Raw genomic sequence first — 19,026 nt, 5'->3', positions numbered from 1 at the left:
CATTAATCATCGCATCCATATGGCCATGTGCTCATCCAAATCCCCATCTCATGTCAAATTTATACTATTTGAATACGTTGTCTTGTTAGAAGATTAGTATAAAAGTGACTCAATTGATATCCTTATAATTGTTAAGAGCCTAAGAAGGATGAAGGTTTTAGATTTCAATCTTTTAAATTCGACATTTATAAATACTAATAAGAGCTTTACTTTTATAGTTATAGTGATAACAAAGTAATCCTGTTATATAGCAATAATCCGTTACCTCTAATAATATTAAAACACAACAATTTTCTTATAAACTTAACTTACTTTAATGAAGATTCAATTGTATAAATCTAATTTTACTATACATTCCCTTTATAGTCCAATACGATTCAAGATATATACATTTTTTTTCTATTTGAGTTAAATTAGATTAAAAATTAATACTATATGATTCAAACTATATCCAAATTAAATTTATATATAAAGGTTTAAATTTATTTAAATTTAATATCTACATAATAGTCTCGTATTTAACTGAACTTCACATGATTTTATTTTCTATTTTCTTTTAAAACTAGTATTCCCTTTACATTTTCCATTTGAAAATATTGTTTCACTTATAGTAGTAATAATGCCCAACAAATCCAAATTATTTAGACAAAGTTAGCAACTCAACTCAATGTGTCAATAGTGTGAGCAAGAAAAGACTTAAAATGCAAGGAATCCAGTAAGAGTATGACTAGTCACTTAGTCAGTAGGCATTACTAATTAGCAACAGCTTGATTTAAAAGGGAACCTTTTCAATTAAAAGTTAAAAAGAGAAAGAGGGAAAAAAAATTACAGATAAATAAAATGATTCCAATAGCTTTTTTTGGTTCTTTCTTCTTCTCCATCTATTCAACAATGACAAATCTTCCACATTTGTTCCCTCATCTACCTGTTTTCTCAACGGCCAGTAAGGGGCATAACTGTCATTTTTCTCCTATCTGAAAAACAACAACTGAGATAGCAACCAGCCAGCAGCAATAAGAGAAAAATAAAAATACAGAAGTACCACATTATGTTAGTTTTACACTAAAACTCACTCTACTCAAGCAGTTGAAGTTGCCGTTACCAAAATAAACATCAAAGTTTACAAACTTAATCATACCCTTTAATTTATCAAGTCTTCATTCTTGCAATGATGCCTCTCTCTCACCAGTTGTTTCTTTTCTTTGCTTCTACTCTATAGACTATAGCTTTTCTTTTATTTCAAGAACATAGAAAAAGATTTGATCTTTCACTCCAAACTGAGTTCTATTTTCTTGAAGAATCATTACCCATTTGAGAAAAAAGCTGAAATGGAAACTGGTTCGAGCTCAAATTCTGCAAGTAAGAAGGAGAAACAAAAAGAGGGAGCTAATAAGACAAAAACAAAGCTAGCCTCTATGTTGCCAAAGATCGAACCTTTTGTGCCAAGAACTGATCATCTTAATCCAAGAGAACTGAGATCTTGGGCTAAAAGGACTGGTTTTGTCTCTACTTTTTCTAGTGAAACTGCTGCAAGTAACAGTGAGAAGTTTGATACTAGAGCTGGTTTTGACTTGGAGAAGGGTCCTGACCATCATAAGAATGGTGGATCGTCTCCGAAAATTGAGATTGACCCGGTTCTGGGTCGGACGAGACCTGCTAGAGGGTCAGAAATTGAATCAGATTTGGGTTCTGCGTCTAGGCCAGGTAATGGGTTAAGGAATTGGAAAGAGCGGAATTTTGGGTTGTTGAGAGATGAGAATAACAAGAGAAATGGAGATGAGTCCGTTTTGAGAGTTAAAGAACAGGAAAGGAAAGTCGAGCTAAATGGAAATGGAAATGCGAATGTAAATGGAAGTGGAAATGAAATCCCACTAATTGCTCCGGGTTTAGAGCCGAAGAAGGAGGAAGAAAATGGTGGAAATGATATTGGAATTGAGATGTATCCTGGTGGTGGGAATGAACCTGATGATGGAGGGTGGCACAGACAAAGTGGAATGAGATTCGGTTTGAGAGATAATCCTGGTTTTGGTTAGTATCTTTCCTTGTCCTTTTCGTTTCTCCTTCTCATTTAATTTGTTAATGCGTACGTATATTTGAAAATGAAAGCGCTGTTTATTAGTTACCGTTGAAGATGGAAAAAAAAAGAGTCCTATTTATAGAATTAACATCTACAAACTATGGAGGATAAGGAAGTATACTTGAAAGAGCTAGTAAATTTCTTGTCTATGTCAGGGTTCTTTTAATCAATGAAGGCAACTAAGGTTTATCAAGCAGACTTGGTGTCATTACTGCAATGCAATGTTTCTCTTTCTGTCAGAAAATAGATGTGGACTAACATCAAGCAAAAAAAGGATAAGAGAACAAACTGAAATGTGAGTGAGGAACTTACTTATAATGCACGAGATTTTTAAGGGCTGGTATATGTTGATCTTGAGGACTCTCGTGATCATCAGTATTGAATAAATTTGGGCAGTGATGCAAAGTCTAGTTTAATTGCGATTTTTGAGACAGACAGATTTCCAGAGAAGTTAACAATACTATGAAATTCTTATTTTGCAAATTGTTTTCCTTGTTTATAGTTCTTTTATTGAATGATTGATCAGCATATGCATTTAATATGTGATATCATGCTTCTAGATCTGTAACTCTCTTCTTTGAGCTTGACCTTCATGCCTATGCCGTGAGTTATATGAAATTTTGCAATTCAGAAATCTTATGTTTGAGTTGAAAAATTACAAACATGTAATTAATTTAAAAAGAAACAAGAACTTGGAATGTGATTTATCAAAGTTGCAGATGCTTTTGTCTTTCATTGATGATTTCTTTTGAATTCTCATTAATTTTCTAGAAATCAGTTGTTTTCCCCCATCCTTACTTGGTTGTCATTAAACTGCAGTACCACTTATATATTATGGTCTGCAACACTATTTATCACTGGCTGGCTCACTGATTTTCATCCCCTTAATCATTGTACCAGCCATGGGAGGAACAGATGTAAGCACTAATTCTCACGGGTATCTTGATTTCTTATATATAAAGGAGCGCTTTAACAAAGCTTTTTATACTTTCTTTACATAAATGATGACAGAAAGACACTGCTATAGTGATTTCTACAATACTGCTGATCTCTGGCATAACAACAATACTGCATTCCTACTTTGGTACCAGACTTCCATTAGTTCAAGGTAGTTCATTTGTGTTTCTGGCACCAGCATTGATTATCATGAATGCACAGGAGTACCGGAATCTCTCTGAACATGTAAGTTCATCGTGAAGAAAAATCTTGGAAGTGATATCTGTTAAAATTTAAGATTGTTTAGTGCTGCTGCAAATGCATTTGGACTGCCAAATTCCTAGCAAGCCCTTATAGAAAACACTTCTCATCCAAAATTGTCGAATTGAAAAGATCAAGCATTATTATACTGTTAAACTTCTGAAAGAATGAGATCTAATAATTCTTCTGCTGCTTCTGTTGCATGTTTCAAGCATCAAGGAGACTTGCAATCCATGAGTCCTGTATTATGTTTTCCTTGGATGATCTACTTTAGCTTATTCATGAATTTAACTGCAGAAATTCAGGCACATAATGAGGGAGCTCCAGGGAGCTATAATTGTTGGTTCAATATTTCAAAGCATCATGGGATTCACTGGTTTAATGTCCCTCCTTCTACGGTAAGCAAAGAGGCTGCCTGTAATTTCCTTTTTGCACTTTTCCAGATAGTACAACTGTTCTCCTGTTATCCAATATATACTTCCTAGCTATGTTCCTCCTACTGTCCTACACTGTTGCCTTGATGCTAGTTGCATAGGTTTTCCTCTAAACTAATTATGATTGCATGTGTCATAGTGAAAAGGTAGGTGTTCAATACCTTGTATTTCTTCTTCATACTAAATGATAATAGCTACTATAATTGAGAAAATTGCGTATGCATTTCTGTTACATTAATCTAATTTGACTTCTTTGTTTGCTTCTAATGAAACATAGCAATTGATTGCCAAAAGTAGCAGAAGTTTTAAGAATCTGACTGATAACACTTTCCTGGTATAATAATGTCTTGCAGATTGATTAATCCAGTGGTAGTTGCACCAACTGTTGCTGCAGTAGGTTTAGCATTCTTTAGTTATGGTTTTCCGCAAGCTGGTAGTTGTGTGGAAATTAGCATACCTCTAATACTTTTAGTTCTTATATTCACCCTGGTAAGTGATAGTCTTTGAAGATTACTCGATCTAAATTATGAACTCTTATTTTGATGGTCAAGTCCGTGCACTAAATATTCCTATATCCAGTGTACAAAAAATTCACTCTCATTTATTAACCATCTGTCATCTTAGTTCATTTAATTGGTTTGAAATATTGTTTAAAACACTAATTTGTGTATTTATGTTGCCTGTTCATTAGTATCTTCGAGGAATATCTATCTTCGGACATCGCTTATTCCGAGTTTATGCAGTATGTTTACTAGCCTTTCTATATGTAGCCACTGTGCTGGCAAATGCTGTTATTATTACTTGGATTACAGTGCTGACCTTCTTTGTTAGTGCAGGTTCCCCTGAGTGTCGTGATTATATGGACATATGCATTCTTTCTGACAGCTGGTGGAGCGTATAATTTCAAAGGTTGTAGCCCTGACATACCCAGTTCGAATATTTTGGTCGACTCGTGTAGAAAGCATGCATATACAATGCAGCGTTGTAGGACTGATGTTTCTAATGCATGGAGAACTTCTGCCTGGGTCAGAATTCCTTATCCTCTACAATGGGGTATCCCAATTTTCCATCTAAGGACTTCCTTGATCATGATAATAGTATCACTGGTTGCATCAGTGGATTCGGTTAGTAGCTTTCTCTACAAATGTGCTGATAGCAACAAATTCATTGTTCTTATTCAAAATATTTGTATCTAGTTCTTCTGTATTTTCTTTTCTTCCCAAAATTCACATGAATTCCTATTGTATGTGACAGTATCACAAGATAGTGCAGAGGGGGGCTTATATTACTTTACTTTAAAGGATAAAAAAGGCAGCAGATAATAAAATGGTTGGGAAAACTAATGCATCGCTGAGATGCTCATCTGCTTGCAATGTGTTTAAAATATGGAAGCTACTGTGAATGGATTTACTTCCTGCTAAGAAAAATATTTGCTTTGTGTACTTTAAAATTAGCAAAATAAATGCTCAACCTATTATGGAAGTGATAATAGAAAAGCAAAGCTGATTGTTTGATTTTAAGATATTCTCATGTTATTCAAAATGAGAAAACTGCATGACCATTAGAGAATGGTTACGATATTAATGAAAACATATAACGGCACAGGTTGGAACATATCATTCTACATCCTTGCTAGTTAACTCAAAGCCTCCAACTCCTGGAATTGTCAGCAGAGGAATCGCAATGGAGGGATTCTGCAGCGTATTGGCTGGACTTTGGGGTTCAGGTACTGGTTCAACCACCTTGACAGAAAATGTGCACACCATCAACATAACTAAGGTGGCTAGTCGCAGAGCTGTGGTTATTGGAGCATTTTTCTTGATCCTCTTCTCATTTGTAGGTAAATGCCTTGAACTTATTGAAACATTAACTCCAATTTGGCATTCAAGTGGATATTAAAATTTCCTTACCTTTTGAGTTATGGAAACTAGACCTAATAGAGTGATCCAGAAATGTAACTTTCCTGTTTTGATACATTCTAGTATAATCAAATTTTTGCATATACTCGTAAAGTCATCAATACTGCATGGCTAGTCACTTATAATAGTTTGCTAATAAATTTTTTTATCAGAATAATTAAGGTAAATATTTTAGCAGCTGTACATGGTCTGATGCTGAGATAAGGTCCAAGAAATTGTTTAATAGCAGATTGTTTATGCATTTAATCCTTTCGTTTGTGTCTTCTATTGTATTGATTTTGCAAGTAGTGAGTCATTATATTAACATCTTTACTTGACTTTTTTATTTATTTATGAGAAACACAACGGATTACACTATATAGGGTAGCCATCCTCCCCAACTAGTGCGGAGGAGAGGACTTGAACCCAAGACCTTCCTCTCCTAAGAGTAAATGCTTTTGCTACTTGAGCTAGGCCTCAAATAACATCTCTACTTGTCTTTATTAGGGAAAGTGGGTGCCATTCTTGCTTCAATACCACTGGCATTAGCTGCTGGGATACTTTGCTTCATGTGGGGCCTTATTGCTGCATTGGGTCTCTCAACTTTGCAGTACAGTCAAACTGCAAGTTTTAGAAATATCGCCATAGTAGGTGTTTCATTGTTCCTAGGCATGTCAATTCCTGCCTATTTTCAGCAGTATCAACCTGAAACCAGCTTAATACTACCAAGCTATTTTGTTCCCTATTCGGCAGCATCAAATGGACCAGTCCACACCAGCAGTAAACAAGTATGCTACCTGCAACACTTCTCTCTTAATCAGTGTGCATATGATCGTAATATATGAGCTTGTACTTTAATGTCCAGTTTCTTTCTCTAATAATATGTTGATCTCTTGTTTATTTTTTTGTCCTTCCATTAGTTTGATTTTGCAATAAATGCGCTCATGTCGTTGAACATGGTGGTGACTCTCTTGGTGGCATTTGTGCTTGATAACACAGTCCCTGGTACCCGACAAGAAAGAGGGGTGTATATATGGTCACATCCTGAAGACTTGGTAACTGATCCATCTTTACATGCTGATTATTCTCTTCCAGGAAAGGTTTCCCGGTTTTTCTGCTGTTTGAGATGTTTGCATACATAATATATAGCTTTTGGCAAAATGTAAAAAAAAGTTTATTGCATCACTTTCAGCAGCACACAGCACACAGCATATGCTCATGAGTAGTAGATGTGGTTTGTGAAGTTCCTAGGTTGAAATACTGTTTGCTTAGATTGGGGCCATGAAGATAAAGCAGCTCACACATAGTATTAGTAATCTTTAGAGGTTAATACACGAATTCCATACATCACTGATTCAGTGACATTGTATTTTATAATAGAAAGAAACGTGGTTGAATTCAGATAATGTCAATAGTCATTCTTTGAAAGGAAGTTATATATTCCTGGCTTTGTGTGCATTGCTGTTGCAATTAAGAGGTAGCAAACCTCTTGTTCTTGTACCTTCTCCAAGAGAAGTATAAATGTATATCGACTATCTCACTTATCTCCAAGAGATAATCTCAACTATCTCAGCAGCACTTCAAATGTCTCTTCTAGTCTCTATTGTTATTACAAAGTAGAGTCTGAAAAAATCTGTCAATCTAATGCCCTAAACAATGAATCGTGTTGTTTATTATTTCTGTCAATTTACAAAGTAAAATATACATAATCATGTCATGAAGTGCCTATGGATTTCTTCTGATGCCAGTCTTGGATTAGGGTACGAAGAGTGTGATTAGGGGTAAGGAATGTGTGCTCAAGTCTCAAGTTTGTCATGGGTGAAGTGTCTCGTCCCGTCTTTAACCATTCCTCTATGGCTTCTAACTCATAAGAAAATCCATCTGCTGCTACATGTGGATTTTTCATTACATCCTGCACCCAATATGAACACTACTTTAGCACAGATTATCTTTATAAATCAGTCCCCCTAGTCACTAAATTTGCTATCAGGATTGGGACTTACCTGAAAAATGGGGCAGAGGAATATGCCTGGTACTTCACTAGAGTTCTCTTTATCGTCAGCCTGACGCCCACCTTTGGCCACTATCTCATTAGCCTTTTTCCTTACTGTATCAAGCCCTTCCATTACTTCTGCTAGGGTAAAATCTCTAGAGTTGATGGACATGCACTTCATTGCTATACCAACAAGTTCTTCAGCCAAATCCAACGGCCATTGTCCTGCCAACTCATCCAAAACCCCGACCAAGGCCGTCCGATCTATTTTCGTTGTCTCTTCAACAAGCCCAGCCCAGTTTTTCCCTGTCAAAAGATGAAATAATAGTACTCCAAAAGCCCGAATGTCGGGTCGCGTATCGTTATTTGCATCGTAGCACTGATTTAGCCCAAGCCCACTTATCTTAGCGACTAGATGACGGTCCAGGAGAATACTGGATGTTGTCAAGTGGCCATGAATAATGGGCCTAGGGTTAGCCAAGTGGAGATAGCCCAGGCCTGAACATAATTCTTGGGCTATTCGGATCCGATCATGCCATGTGAGGGCCCGGTTTCTTTTTCTATGGTTTCTTTGGGAGGAAAACAAGATCTCTCTTAAGCTTCCATTGTGCATGTATTCAAATATGATGCTTTTCGGCTCAGAGCAGAAGCCCACTATGGCAATCACATGTGGGTGTCTGATGTTATTAAGAAGTTTCACCTGCAAAGTCAAAGTGTCATTTCAGTTAGTAGAAAACCTTTCTTGCTTACCTACTCCATCCGCCAGGAATACAAGTAAATAACATCGACAATGAACACATATTTTAATCATTTAATACTAATAAATAAGCGTTACTGTTAGACTACGCAAGTAATTTTCAAAATAGAACTGTCATTTCAAGCACCTTGGAAAGAAAATCTTCTCGAGACAAAGCATGGTCAGGATTCAGCATTTTGATTGCAACAGCTGCATTATGAATGCGTCCTCGATATACATTGGTCCAATCCCTGCCGGATTTGAATCTCAACGTCTCAGAAAAACCATCAGTTGCCAATCTGATATCCTCTGCAGAGTACTCCCTGTAACCACAGGTTAACTCAGTTAACTTTTTTACCGTTCCTATTGCATCTTTTTCTTTACAGAACTCTACTCTGCGCTGAAGAACGTCTCTTTGCCCTCGTAACTTTTCGATATCCCTCACCATTTCTGCTCTTGCAATGACTGCTTTCTCTAACTGAGCCTCCCCATGTGATCTTGCCAAAGTTGATAATTGGAGCTTGCTTGTGAGCTCTGATTGCAGGACGACAAGTGACTTCAGCCTATTCTTGTTTTCTGCTATATCACTCCTCATTTCTTGAATTTGTTCTCTTTCACCATCCAATGCTTTCTTTATTTCTATTCTGTTAGCAACCTCTTCTTTTATCTTAGCTTCAAGTTCCTCAGCCTGTAAAAAGCATTAACCACTTCTTTACATTAAGCACCAAACAAAAGTGAGTAATAAGTTACTACGGGAAAGCTTTGATGTGTTGTACCCTGGTATTGCATAAGCATACTGCCCACTCAGCTTTTGCAGACCGTTCTGCATTTGCCTTGGCTTCTTCTTTCTTCAACCGGATTATTTTCTGAGCATCATCTATTTTACTCCTCATATATTCGGATTTTGCTGCCACGCTCTGACTTAATACAAAGTTTTTATCATTAGTAAATAATATTTATTGTACTCATTAGAAAATTGAAAAACGACACTAGACCGATAAATGGGCGACATTATATTTGTTATATTAAATAATTGAAGTATTTGTTAATCATTTCACCTCTGAGTGCAAGACACTTAAGTTACGTATTATTAATTTATACACATATATTCGGTACCAATTACCATCCTTTAGATTCTTAAGAATTTTGCTGCAAGAGGAGGACAAGAATGCACACATCCTAAGATAGAACAGATATTAACTCAAGTTACTAGCATTTGGGAAACCAGCATCCAAACATCCCTATAGACCTATTAACCCATCATTGTCACGAAACTCCCAAGAGTATAAAGACAAGTCTATAGAGTCATAAAGAAGCATTAGAAAGAAAGTTATTATTTTTCTTGTGGTAGCCAAAGTGGACTAATTCACCTAAACCTCTAATTTCTAACTAATGAAGAAGACTAATTGCAACAGTATATATCACCTGCAGATCATCTTCTTAGAAGAAAATTGATCACAGAGAAAATTTTCAAGTGGACTTGTTTGAACTAACATAACAAGTTAGAGTATGACCACAGTTTGATTTCTTGATTAAAGGGTAATGAAACCAAGCTGCAGAAAAATAACTCTGATCTTTGCTTACCATGCTCTCAGTGGTTTCTGGCACACCTCCTTCCAATGAATCATCATTCTCTTCCTCACAATTTTCTTCATCCAAATTCAAAGATAACAGATGCTCATAATAATTTTGAATCTCTATTGTACAATTTTCCCACTGATTTTGCTCATTGAGTGAATCCAGGCTTTTGGATGAGGCAGTTGAGCGCCTTGCTAAAGAGTAGTGTTCATTGAACATTTTCCCCAGCCAACTCTTTAAGTTACCCTTTCTTGCAACAGTTAGTCCTTGATTATCTTCCATGATTACATCTTCATTTTCTCCTCTGAGGATTACTAATTTCCCTCCACATACTATGAAGAATTCACAAAAACTCGGTTTATGCTGATGGATGTAGAATGATCCACTGATTGCATTCTTTGATCTCCTGCTGAGAAAGAAATCGATAACAGATTGGTAATCACAGAAACAGTCTCTTAGATTATGTTAGACTATGTTAGACATAAGTAATTACAGTAAAGAAAATCCATACCATGAGGTAGATCTCAAGAATGTGAAATCCATGACCAATTTGGTTATCTTGTACCTTGAGATTAATTCTACTATGACTCTGTGAATGGGTTCATCAGATTTCTCAACTTTCAGAATTTCAGCTTTTGCCTGTATATAAATAAACCATGAGGCAGAATCCCAAGAACTATGGAAACAAACACCAAAAGCAAAGAAATTCACCTTTCCACAGAAAGCTATGTACTTTGAAAGCAACTTCTCTATCTTTTCATGCTCATACTTCCTAAGAACTTGGAGCTTCTCTTCACTAACAGAACTTGCAGGAAGCTTTCCAACTGAAACAGAAGATTAAAGCAATTATCTTAAGTTCTAACCCAGAAAAAAAAAAGAGAGAGAAAAAGAAAAAGAAATTCCGATAAGGTAACTTACATGGGGTGTAAACAAAGTCCTTGGAAATGTTGTAAGTGACATGAATAATGACAATGGAGATTGGATTTGGTTTCCATTTCTTAATTGTCCAATCCAAAGTCTTGAACCCATCTTGTAAATCATTACCAAGAACAACATAGACTTTCTCAACATGAGCATCCATTTCTTGATATCTCCAGTGATCACTCAAGCTTTTGTGTCTTGTAAAGTTCTTAGATTAACACTAATAAAATAATAATCTTAATTAATTAAGACCAGTCCCATCGAAGAAAATGATTCCAAACAAAAAGAAAAAGGATTCAAGGCAAGCAAATCATAAACCGTGTTCAAGTGTAAAAATGCGACTGAAAATCTTGATGGAAAAGGAAAGAGAAATGCTAAAATTCTTTTTCAAAGATTAGATAAGAGAAGATTTTCAAAAGGACAATATGATTATAAATTAACCTTACTTTTATAGGAACTCGGACGGTCATATTTGGACTTTTTCGCATGGCATGGTACTATAGGCAATTGAAGGGTCATCTTCTTCATTTGTTTCTTGACTTTCAATTAATTGCTATTTATTATTTAACCTAAAAAAGATCATTTGATGTTCTTTTTTTTTGAAACAAATCATTTGGTATTTAAAGGTTGAGATTTTCTTAGTCTTTTGCCTTTTAATAATGTAGGAATATTAGTATTTTATGAACATATGTGTTTTGCATATGACTTAGTTATTATATAGATTTATTTAAAAACTTATCTTTTCATTTAAAACTAACTAATAAATTAGCAATTAGAAATATAATTGTTATAGTTGTAAAATTAGTATAAAAAAAAAAACTAATATACTATAAACTACACTTGAAAATATAAAATAAATATATATAATATAAACTAAGTTGCTTCTTATGCTTATAAAGAAATTCACAAGTTATAATATTTATTAGATCATTAAACATCAAGCATGACTGATCAAATTTTAAAATATAAATATAAATTCCACAACTTCTTTTTCTATTTTTCAAATTGGATGGTCAATTTTGGTCTTTTCATGTTATCAAGCCTATAGTTGTAATTTTTCATCAATTAATAGTGATGGCCATGGATATTATCTTATTCTAAATTTTGAGCAGTCCTATCTGTCATTATTTCATTAAGACTATAAATACCAACATTTTAGGAGCAATCTTATTTGTTTGACTTTTTTAAAGAAAGTTTTGTTGCAGTGCCGGCTCAAAATATAAATCACTAAAGCTTATGCTTAGGATCCCAAGAAAATAATAATTCAAAAAAATTAATGATTTCAATTTTTAAATATATATAATATTATTCGTCACGCGTGTAAAATATTATTACAAAAATTATTATATAAATATATTTGATAAATTAATATATATAATGTAATATTTATTAAACATATGTTATATTAAGATAAGGAGATTAGTTGATAATTAATTTATTAGGATTAGAAATGAACTAATTACATATAGAATTAGGATATAATAAGATTAGTATTTACTGATTAATTATAAAAAAATTCTAATTAATTTAAAATCTTTTCCCTCTATCTTATTTTTATATATTATATTTTATATATAAATTATAATTACTAATTTTATAAACTTTCGATTATATTAAAATCTTAAATAAATTTAATTTATAGAGTAATAATTAGTATTAAAAATTTATCTGGCAATTGGTTAAAGTACTTAAACTGAAAAAGTAAGCATTAATTATCTTATATATATATAGATGATAACTTGAAAAAAAAAATATTTAAATGTTGAAAATTTTTAGATATAAAATAATTTTTTATATTGGTCGTTTATATATTTTTAAAATTAGAAATTATAAAAATAATTATAAACAGAAAATAAAAACAAATGTTGAAAAATACGATTTTATAAAAAAATAATAAATTATTTTTCAAATATATAAATAACATATAGAATATTATCATCAATTGAAAAAAAAAAATCCTTTCTAAATTTAAAAATTAAATTTTACATCTTACAATTAAGAAAATAAATTTTAAAATATGTTTATATTAATAAGGTTTCAAATTAGAAATTGCCTGGGGTCAGAAAGGTGTTTAGCCGATCCCTGCTAACATGTTTACTTTTATTGGTGGGGAATGTATTTAGGTTCAAACTGCTACGCGACCCACGTCTGGAAGATTTGCAAATTGAAGTTTGGTATTAATATTTACAAACTTTACTTTCCTATTATAGTCTTGATACGTTTTCTCTCAGACTAAAAGAAAATAATACTTAATATTTTGCAAATAATATTATTAATTTTGTCGACTCAAATAGTTACCATGAATTTTTTTTAATTGTTTTAAAAACAAAATAACACTTAAAATAAAATAAAAAGACTAATCAATTATTTTTTTATCGCTCTAAACATGCTAAAATTAGCATTAGCGGCACATAAATATAACCCGTTAATTGAATAACTAGATAGAATTTCTAATATTCCCTATACAGCTTATTAGAAAATTCACTGTTGAACTTAATTGTTATTCACTTATTATTCAAAATAAATGGTTTCATTTTTGTAATACAAGAGATATAGACACTTTTACATCTAAATTATACCCTAGATTTTATTGTGAGACATGACACATCATCACATCAAAAGGAGGTTTGGCCTGGTTGATTCAGGGAGAGACTCGTTAACTTGTGGGTTCTCCTTCTTTCAATCTCTGCTTGATGAATAATGCTGTATGAGCCTAATTTATACAATTTGGACCAATTCCAAGATAAAATTAACTTCTAATTATAATCTCACATCTAATTTAAATCACGTCATACAACACGATTATCAACAGCCTATACCCATTTAAATTTTATTATTTTCTTAAAATTTTTGAAGCTTTTTCTGAGCTAAATACTCTTCAAATTATTTATAATTTGAATTTCTGATATATATATAACAGATATTATTTACATCCCATTTCATTTGTTAACTTTCAGTATTCCAGTCTATCTCCTAAATTAGTAAGATCCTTACTCTATCATAAAGGATTCTCTAAACCTAGAAGTGATATATAAGAGAAAAGATTGCCGGCTTGTAATCAATAGATTTCAGTTCATTCAACTTTCAATTGGAATATGTAATAATAATAACTAGTAAAATTTCACGGGTTCAATCATTACCTGACAATTGTTAACAACGAGTCTTTCTTTCTTTTCTGTTTGTCACATATTGCTTTTGAGATATTACTATCAAAAGTATACATCAAGTTAGTGATTGGTTTTGACTCAATTAAGAATAAATTATTTATTCACTTACACATTTAATTTGATAACATATATATATATATATATATATATATATATATATATATATATTTTGTTAATTTATGTAAAATTTTAAGCTCGAGTCTTTTATTTCTCATTTATATAAAATAAATTATATTATAAAAAAAAATAGTCTTATCATTAAATTTTTTAGTTCCAACTCTAACACTTTTCAACTATCATTTTAATCTATAATATCTCTTAATTTTTATTTACGACATTTATTATATTTGAACATATATTTTTATAATTTTATTCATTTTTGTATAATTTTTATATAAATAATGAAAATATAAAATACATGTACAGAGGTGACAGAAATTAAAAATAAAAGTTAAAATATAAAAAAAAAACTAAAAGTTTAGAGTTGTAATATATTAAAATAATAATTAAAGAGTGTGGGAAAATTAAATTAGTAAAATTGAGAGGTAAAAAATAATGTAATTTTTCAAAACCTAAAAGTCTGATCGTAGGTACAAGACTTGAATTCTAAGGAAACACATCCACTTAAAAGAGGAGCTAATTCTCCACCGCTTATTTCTTGGATCCTTCCTATTTGAATGGAGACAAAGTGTACAGAACCCATGAAATTTCTTTTTCTCCAGCGAGGAATCCATGAAACTGAAGAAGCATGTAAACGTGGGATTGAACTTCTGGTACTGGAAAGGATATTAGCTTTTACCTAACTAAACGACAAACCAATGTTCTCCTTGTGATACAAATCATTGCAGGACTTTCTATATTTTTGGTATAATCATGAATCCAGCAGCCTCATCTTTTGACAATGAAACTTTTCATTTGTCACACGACAGACATTGCCGGCTCGTGATTAAGAAATTAATTAACCTTTTTAACTTTGAAAATTTTGGGTGCTTTGTTGGAGGAAACTACAGGTTAATCCATTGAAGATCTACATTATTGCTTTTATCTATCTCTAACATTATTGCTTGTTCACAGGAGGAAAGAATTTGCATCAAAATAATCTGATTTTCTTCTATATTGAAAGGTTGCGTTTCAGGACACCGTGTGATGCTACTGATTCTTGATATCGTAGGGATGATAATCCCTAAGATGCTTAGGATCAACTAATTCTTGTATCTTGAGTTCTCCATTTCGTTTATTACTAGGCGGCATAACTTAACGTTGTTGTGCTGTAATTCTTTTCATTATTATTTTAAATTCTTTAAGACACCATGACAGAAAACTGATTATTATGAACACTCCCTCTTTCATAAAAAAAGAAAAAACTTTTAATTTACATTCGAATAAAAAGAAGTACATTTTTTTAGTTAACGTCGTTATTCTTTTTTAAATATCTTTATTAAGTTTATATCAAAAATACAATTTGAAATTATAAAATAAGATCCTAAATTATATTTGTTAATATATATGTTAATTAATTAAGACATTTTTATATTATTTGCTAAACTAACAATTAATAGAATGGAATATAACTTGGAACTGATAAAAAATGCTTTTTTGATATGCAAGAGGTAATAAATCAAATAAAAATTTAACTTTTATTCTTTGCGTACCAAGAAAAAGCCTTAATACTTATAACAAATTGGAAAAAGAAAATTTGAAAATTGGGATTTTTTGTTCATCAATAAATTTCATCCCCTACATTAAATGTTAAATTATAATACATGTTACATTCAAAAGAAGTTTTGTTAATAGAAGACCCTGAGATAAATGTGGGGGTGTAGCTCACATGGTAGAGCGCTCGCTTCGCATGCGAGAGGCACGGGGTTCGATTCCCCGCACCTCCACTTTTTAAATTTATATAACATGACCTGTAGATTGGACCATCTTGGCCATCATCAAAGCCCAAACCTTTCATTTATGGCCTGCTTTAAGATTCTGCATTCTCTCCATGAATCAACCCTGGGCTTTTCTTTTTTAAAAAAATTTAAATATGATAGGCTTCGATTCGTGTTCTCTCTTCTCAACTAAATAACTTAAGCGAATATAAAGAATCACTGTAAAAATAATAATTACAGTTTATTAAATTTCTCATAAATAAGAGAATATTAATTATTATAAGATACTATTTATGGAAAAAAATTCACGAATAAAGTATTTTAAATTGTGGCCAGCCCAAGTAGGGGACTGAAAACAGATATAAAAGACATCATTTAATTCTCAGTTCTCTAACAATTCTAATTCCCTGTTAAATTTTGTTTTAGTTCTTTTGGCTAATGAATTCCTGAGCAAATGGATATATGAAACATTAATATTAAACATATTAAGATTTAACATCTGTGTGTCACTGCAGGTGGGAGCAAAATTTTAGAAAAATTGAAATCGATTCAACTGATTCTTATTTTGTTCAGTTTGGTAAATTTATTTTATTCGTTTTAGCTTTCTTAAACACCAAAATTATATTCATATTAAAAAAAATTTAATTAATTTTTATTTTTAATATGAAGATTAATTTTAAAATAATTTTAAAATTCTATTCGATTCGATATGTTCCATTCAGTTATTGTGATTCACATTCTATTCGATTCGATTCATATATTTATATATATTTTAAATATTTTAATTCGTTTAAAATTTTAATTTAATAAAATTTATTTTCAAAATAATTCAATTTATTTATTATATATATTTCGGTTCGATTTCGAACCAAACTGAATTCCATATGGTATAAAAAAAAAAAAAAAGATAAAAGCATAAAATATGGTAGAAGGGGAAATTAAAATTACATGAAAATGGTACCGACATAGAGAGGGAGAGATGAATAAAGAAGATTTACTAGTACGTCAAATGTCAATTAAAGAATCAAATAGAAACTTAAGATCAAAGCATATACATATGCTCCATAAACAGCTCATAGAATTAATAAAAATCTAATTTACTGTAGCTGTACTTTCTTTTTTTGTTTAAAAAAATAATTATAGCTGTACTTGTATTAATAAAATAGCAACATTATAATAATGTGTGTAATTTGACCATCGCTGCATAGTGGCTGGTCTTGGCACACACTCCGACAGTCGAATGTAAAAGATCAAATTTCAAAAATAATATAAAATAAGCTAAAGAAATTAAAAGATTTTATCTTCTTACCATGTTTTTATAGAAAGTAAGCAATTATTCTGACCTTTCTTTATTTATATCAAATTATATACTAATATGTCTTTTATTTTTATTTTTTATTTTTAAATTCTTCCATTTTATTTATATTATGCATTTCTACCAAACATAACCGAAACAAAATTTGTAAGTATTTTTGGACAAAATCATATCCATTTGAAACAAAAACATAAACTCCATGGAGATGGGAGTAGTTGCAGCATCCTTTGTTGGTTGGGTAAAACAATCATCGATGGAGGTAAACCTGCTTACGCAGATTATATTTCAAGTGACAATAAGTTCCAGCATCCTTTTTCTTTTTAAATTTGAATTTCAATATTTGTATAGGTCACAAAATAGAGTTGGGCATTCTCTATCTTTCATTTCATTGTTAAAATCAAAATAAAAATCTCTATAAGTATTATTAGATGGCATACAAAAACATTTATATTTTAAGATTTTTTAATCTTCCCAAATAAAATTATTAGGAAACAGCATCACTAGATTAAAATCGAAAAATTAAATATTTTTTTTATTTTAGTTTGATATAATTTTATATACATTTTATCTTTTTTAAAAGATGATCAATGTTTTAACAATATTGAAGTGATAACATATTATGCAATTTTTATTATTCTAAAAGGTATTTTATATCAACCTATAAGTAATAATTTAATCTAAAACTACAAAGAAAAAACAAACTGAATTAAATAAATTCATTTAATTCTTTTTGTTTTAATTGAGCTTGTGATAAGTTAGATTTAGTTTAAATTTCTTTAGAAATTTTAATAATTTATTTTTTTAGTTAAATATATGCTAAAACTAGTAGTAGTTAAATCAGTTATTGATTGTGTCCAAGTTTATTGAATGCCATGGGAATATATAAAAATAAAAATATTGGAAAGTAAATAAAATAGTTCCATTGAGACATAGTTAAGAGTGCAATGTAAATGGGAAACGAAAAGCAAGGGAAAGAAACGGATGAAAATGAAGGAGTAATAAAGAAAGGAGAAAAGGGAAATTGGGACATATTAAGAGATGATTATGTTTATTAGTATTAATGTTAATATATGTCGGGGACAGAGAATGCACGTGCGCCACCGAAAAATGAAATCACCGAGGAGAAGAATTTTGAGTAGGAAAGATGCTGTGCACGTGCCTTTCAGTCAAAGGTCAAAAGCCACTGATTGCACGAGTCTCTTGGACCTTTTAATTTAGCCATAAATTAATTAATAATAACAACACCTCTCTCTTTTCTTTATTTCCTTAAATAAATTAAGAAAAATGGAAAGATTAATAAATAAAAGAAGAAGAAGAAGAAGCCAAAGATAAGATTGATGATTAGGATCCACTCCCCCGGGGAACCTACTGCCTTTCATCATCACTTCTTTTCTCTTCTCTCTTTTTCTTCTTTTTTTTCTTTTTAATATTTCTTAGCAATCTAATTTTCTAACTTTACTGCAGAGATTAAAAGAGTTGAATAACACTGCTCTTTGTTTTGTGAATTTCAATTTCACAAAGAGCCATTATAATGAGAGGAAGAGGAACTTCCCCTAGCCAAATATCCAATCAAATTATGTGCTTTCTCCATTAATGACTTGGTCATGAATACCTCTGAAATTGCTTCAGTCATGCATCTCTAGACCCTAATCACCTGTCCTTTTTTATCCTCTTACAAATTAGGTTGGTATGTATGCACATAATAGCAGAAAGCTAACCTTACCCCTCTTTTAACCTAATCACCCATTTTTATCACTTGATTTTGTCAAAGAACTTCCTTGATTTTGAAACTTGCAACACTTCCTCCTAATGAAGAACACAATTGAGTTCCTT

The 19,026-nt window shown here is 31.6% G+C and overlaps 2 protein-coding genes and 1 non-coding gene across 5 annotated transcripts; 2 read left to right on the top strand and 1 right to left on the bottom strand.

Annotated features, from left to right (window-relative positions):
• The first annotated feature begins 906 nt into the window (after window positions 1-906).
• LOC8263614 (nucleobase-ascorbate transporter 11) lies at window positions 907-7,034 on the top strand. The gene is made up of 10 exons (XM_002533909.4): window positions 907-2,028; window positions 2,897-2,994; window positions 3,089-3,259; window positions 3,572-3,672; window positions 4,062-4,197; window positions 4,400-4,450; window positions 4,545-4,832; window positions 5,314-5,548; window positions 6,114-6,394; window positions 6,527-7,034. Exons 1-10 carry the CDS (start codon window positions 1,329-1,331, stop codon window positions 6,746-6,748), a joined length of 2,283 nt encoding a protein of 760 aa, XP_002533955.2. The 5' UTR covers window positions 907-1,328; the 3' UTR covers window positions 6,749-7,034.
• A 214-nt stretch (window positions 7,035-7,248) lies between these two features.
• On the bottom strand, window positions 7,249-11,394 carry LOC8263616 (putative U-box domain-containing protein 50). Of its 3 annotated transcripts, XM_025159916.2 has the most exons (9): window positions 11,281-11,394; window positions 10,832-11,054; window positions 10,625-10,737; window positions 10,425-10,552; window positions 9,920-10,322; window positions 9,112-9,252; window positions 8,484-9,023; window positions 7,610-8,299; window positions 7,249-7,518 (listed from the first exon to the last, which is right to left on the bottom strand). In XM_025159916.2, the coding sequence occupies exons 2-9, from the start codon at window positions 10,992-10,994 to the stop codon at window positions 7,321-7,323; spliced, it is 2,376 nt and encodes a 791-aa protein (XP_025015684.2). In that variant the 5' UTR covers window positions 10,995-11,054; window positions 11,281-11,394; the 3' UTR covers window positions 7,249-7,320. The 3 variants fall into 3 exon arrangements, with proteins under 3 accessions (XP_025015684.2, XP_015583724.2, XP_015583725.2); XM_015728238.3 differs by lacking the exon at window positions 11,281-11,394 and having other exon boundaries at window positions 10,832-11,252; XM_015728239.3 differs by lacking the exon at window positions 11,281-11,394 and having other exon boundaries at window positions 9,920-10,319; window positions 10,832-11,251.
• A 4,420-nt stretch (window positions 11,395-15,814) lies between these two features.
• On the top strand, window positions 15,815-15,887 carry TRNAA-CGC. Its single transcript has one exon. It is a non-coding gene; the product is annotated as a tRNA-Ala (tRNA).
• Window positions 15,888-19,026: the final 3,139 nt, after the last annotated feature.

The sequence above is a fragment of the Ricinus communis genome, chromosome 7 (assembly GCF_019578655.1).
Source record: "Ricinus communis isolate WT05 ecotype wild-type chromosome 7, ASM1957865v1, whole genome shotgun sequence".
NCBI lineage: Eukaryota > Viridiplantae > Streptophyta > Magnoliopsida > Malpighiales > Euphorbiaceae > Ricinus > Ricinus communis.
This window is presented reverse-complemented; position numbering and strand designations above follow the sequence as displayed.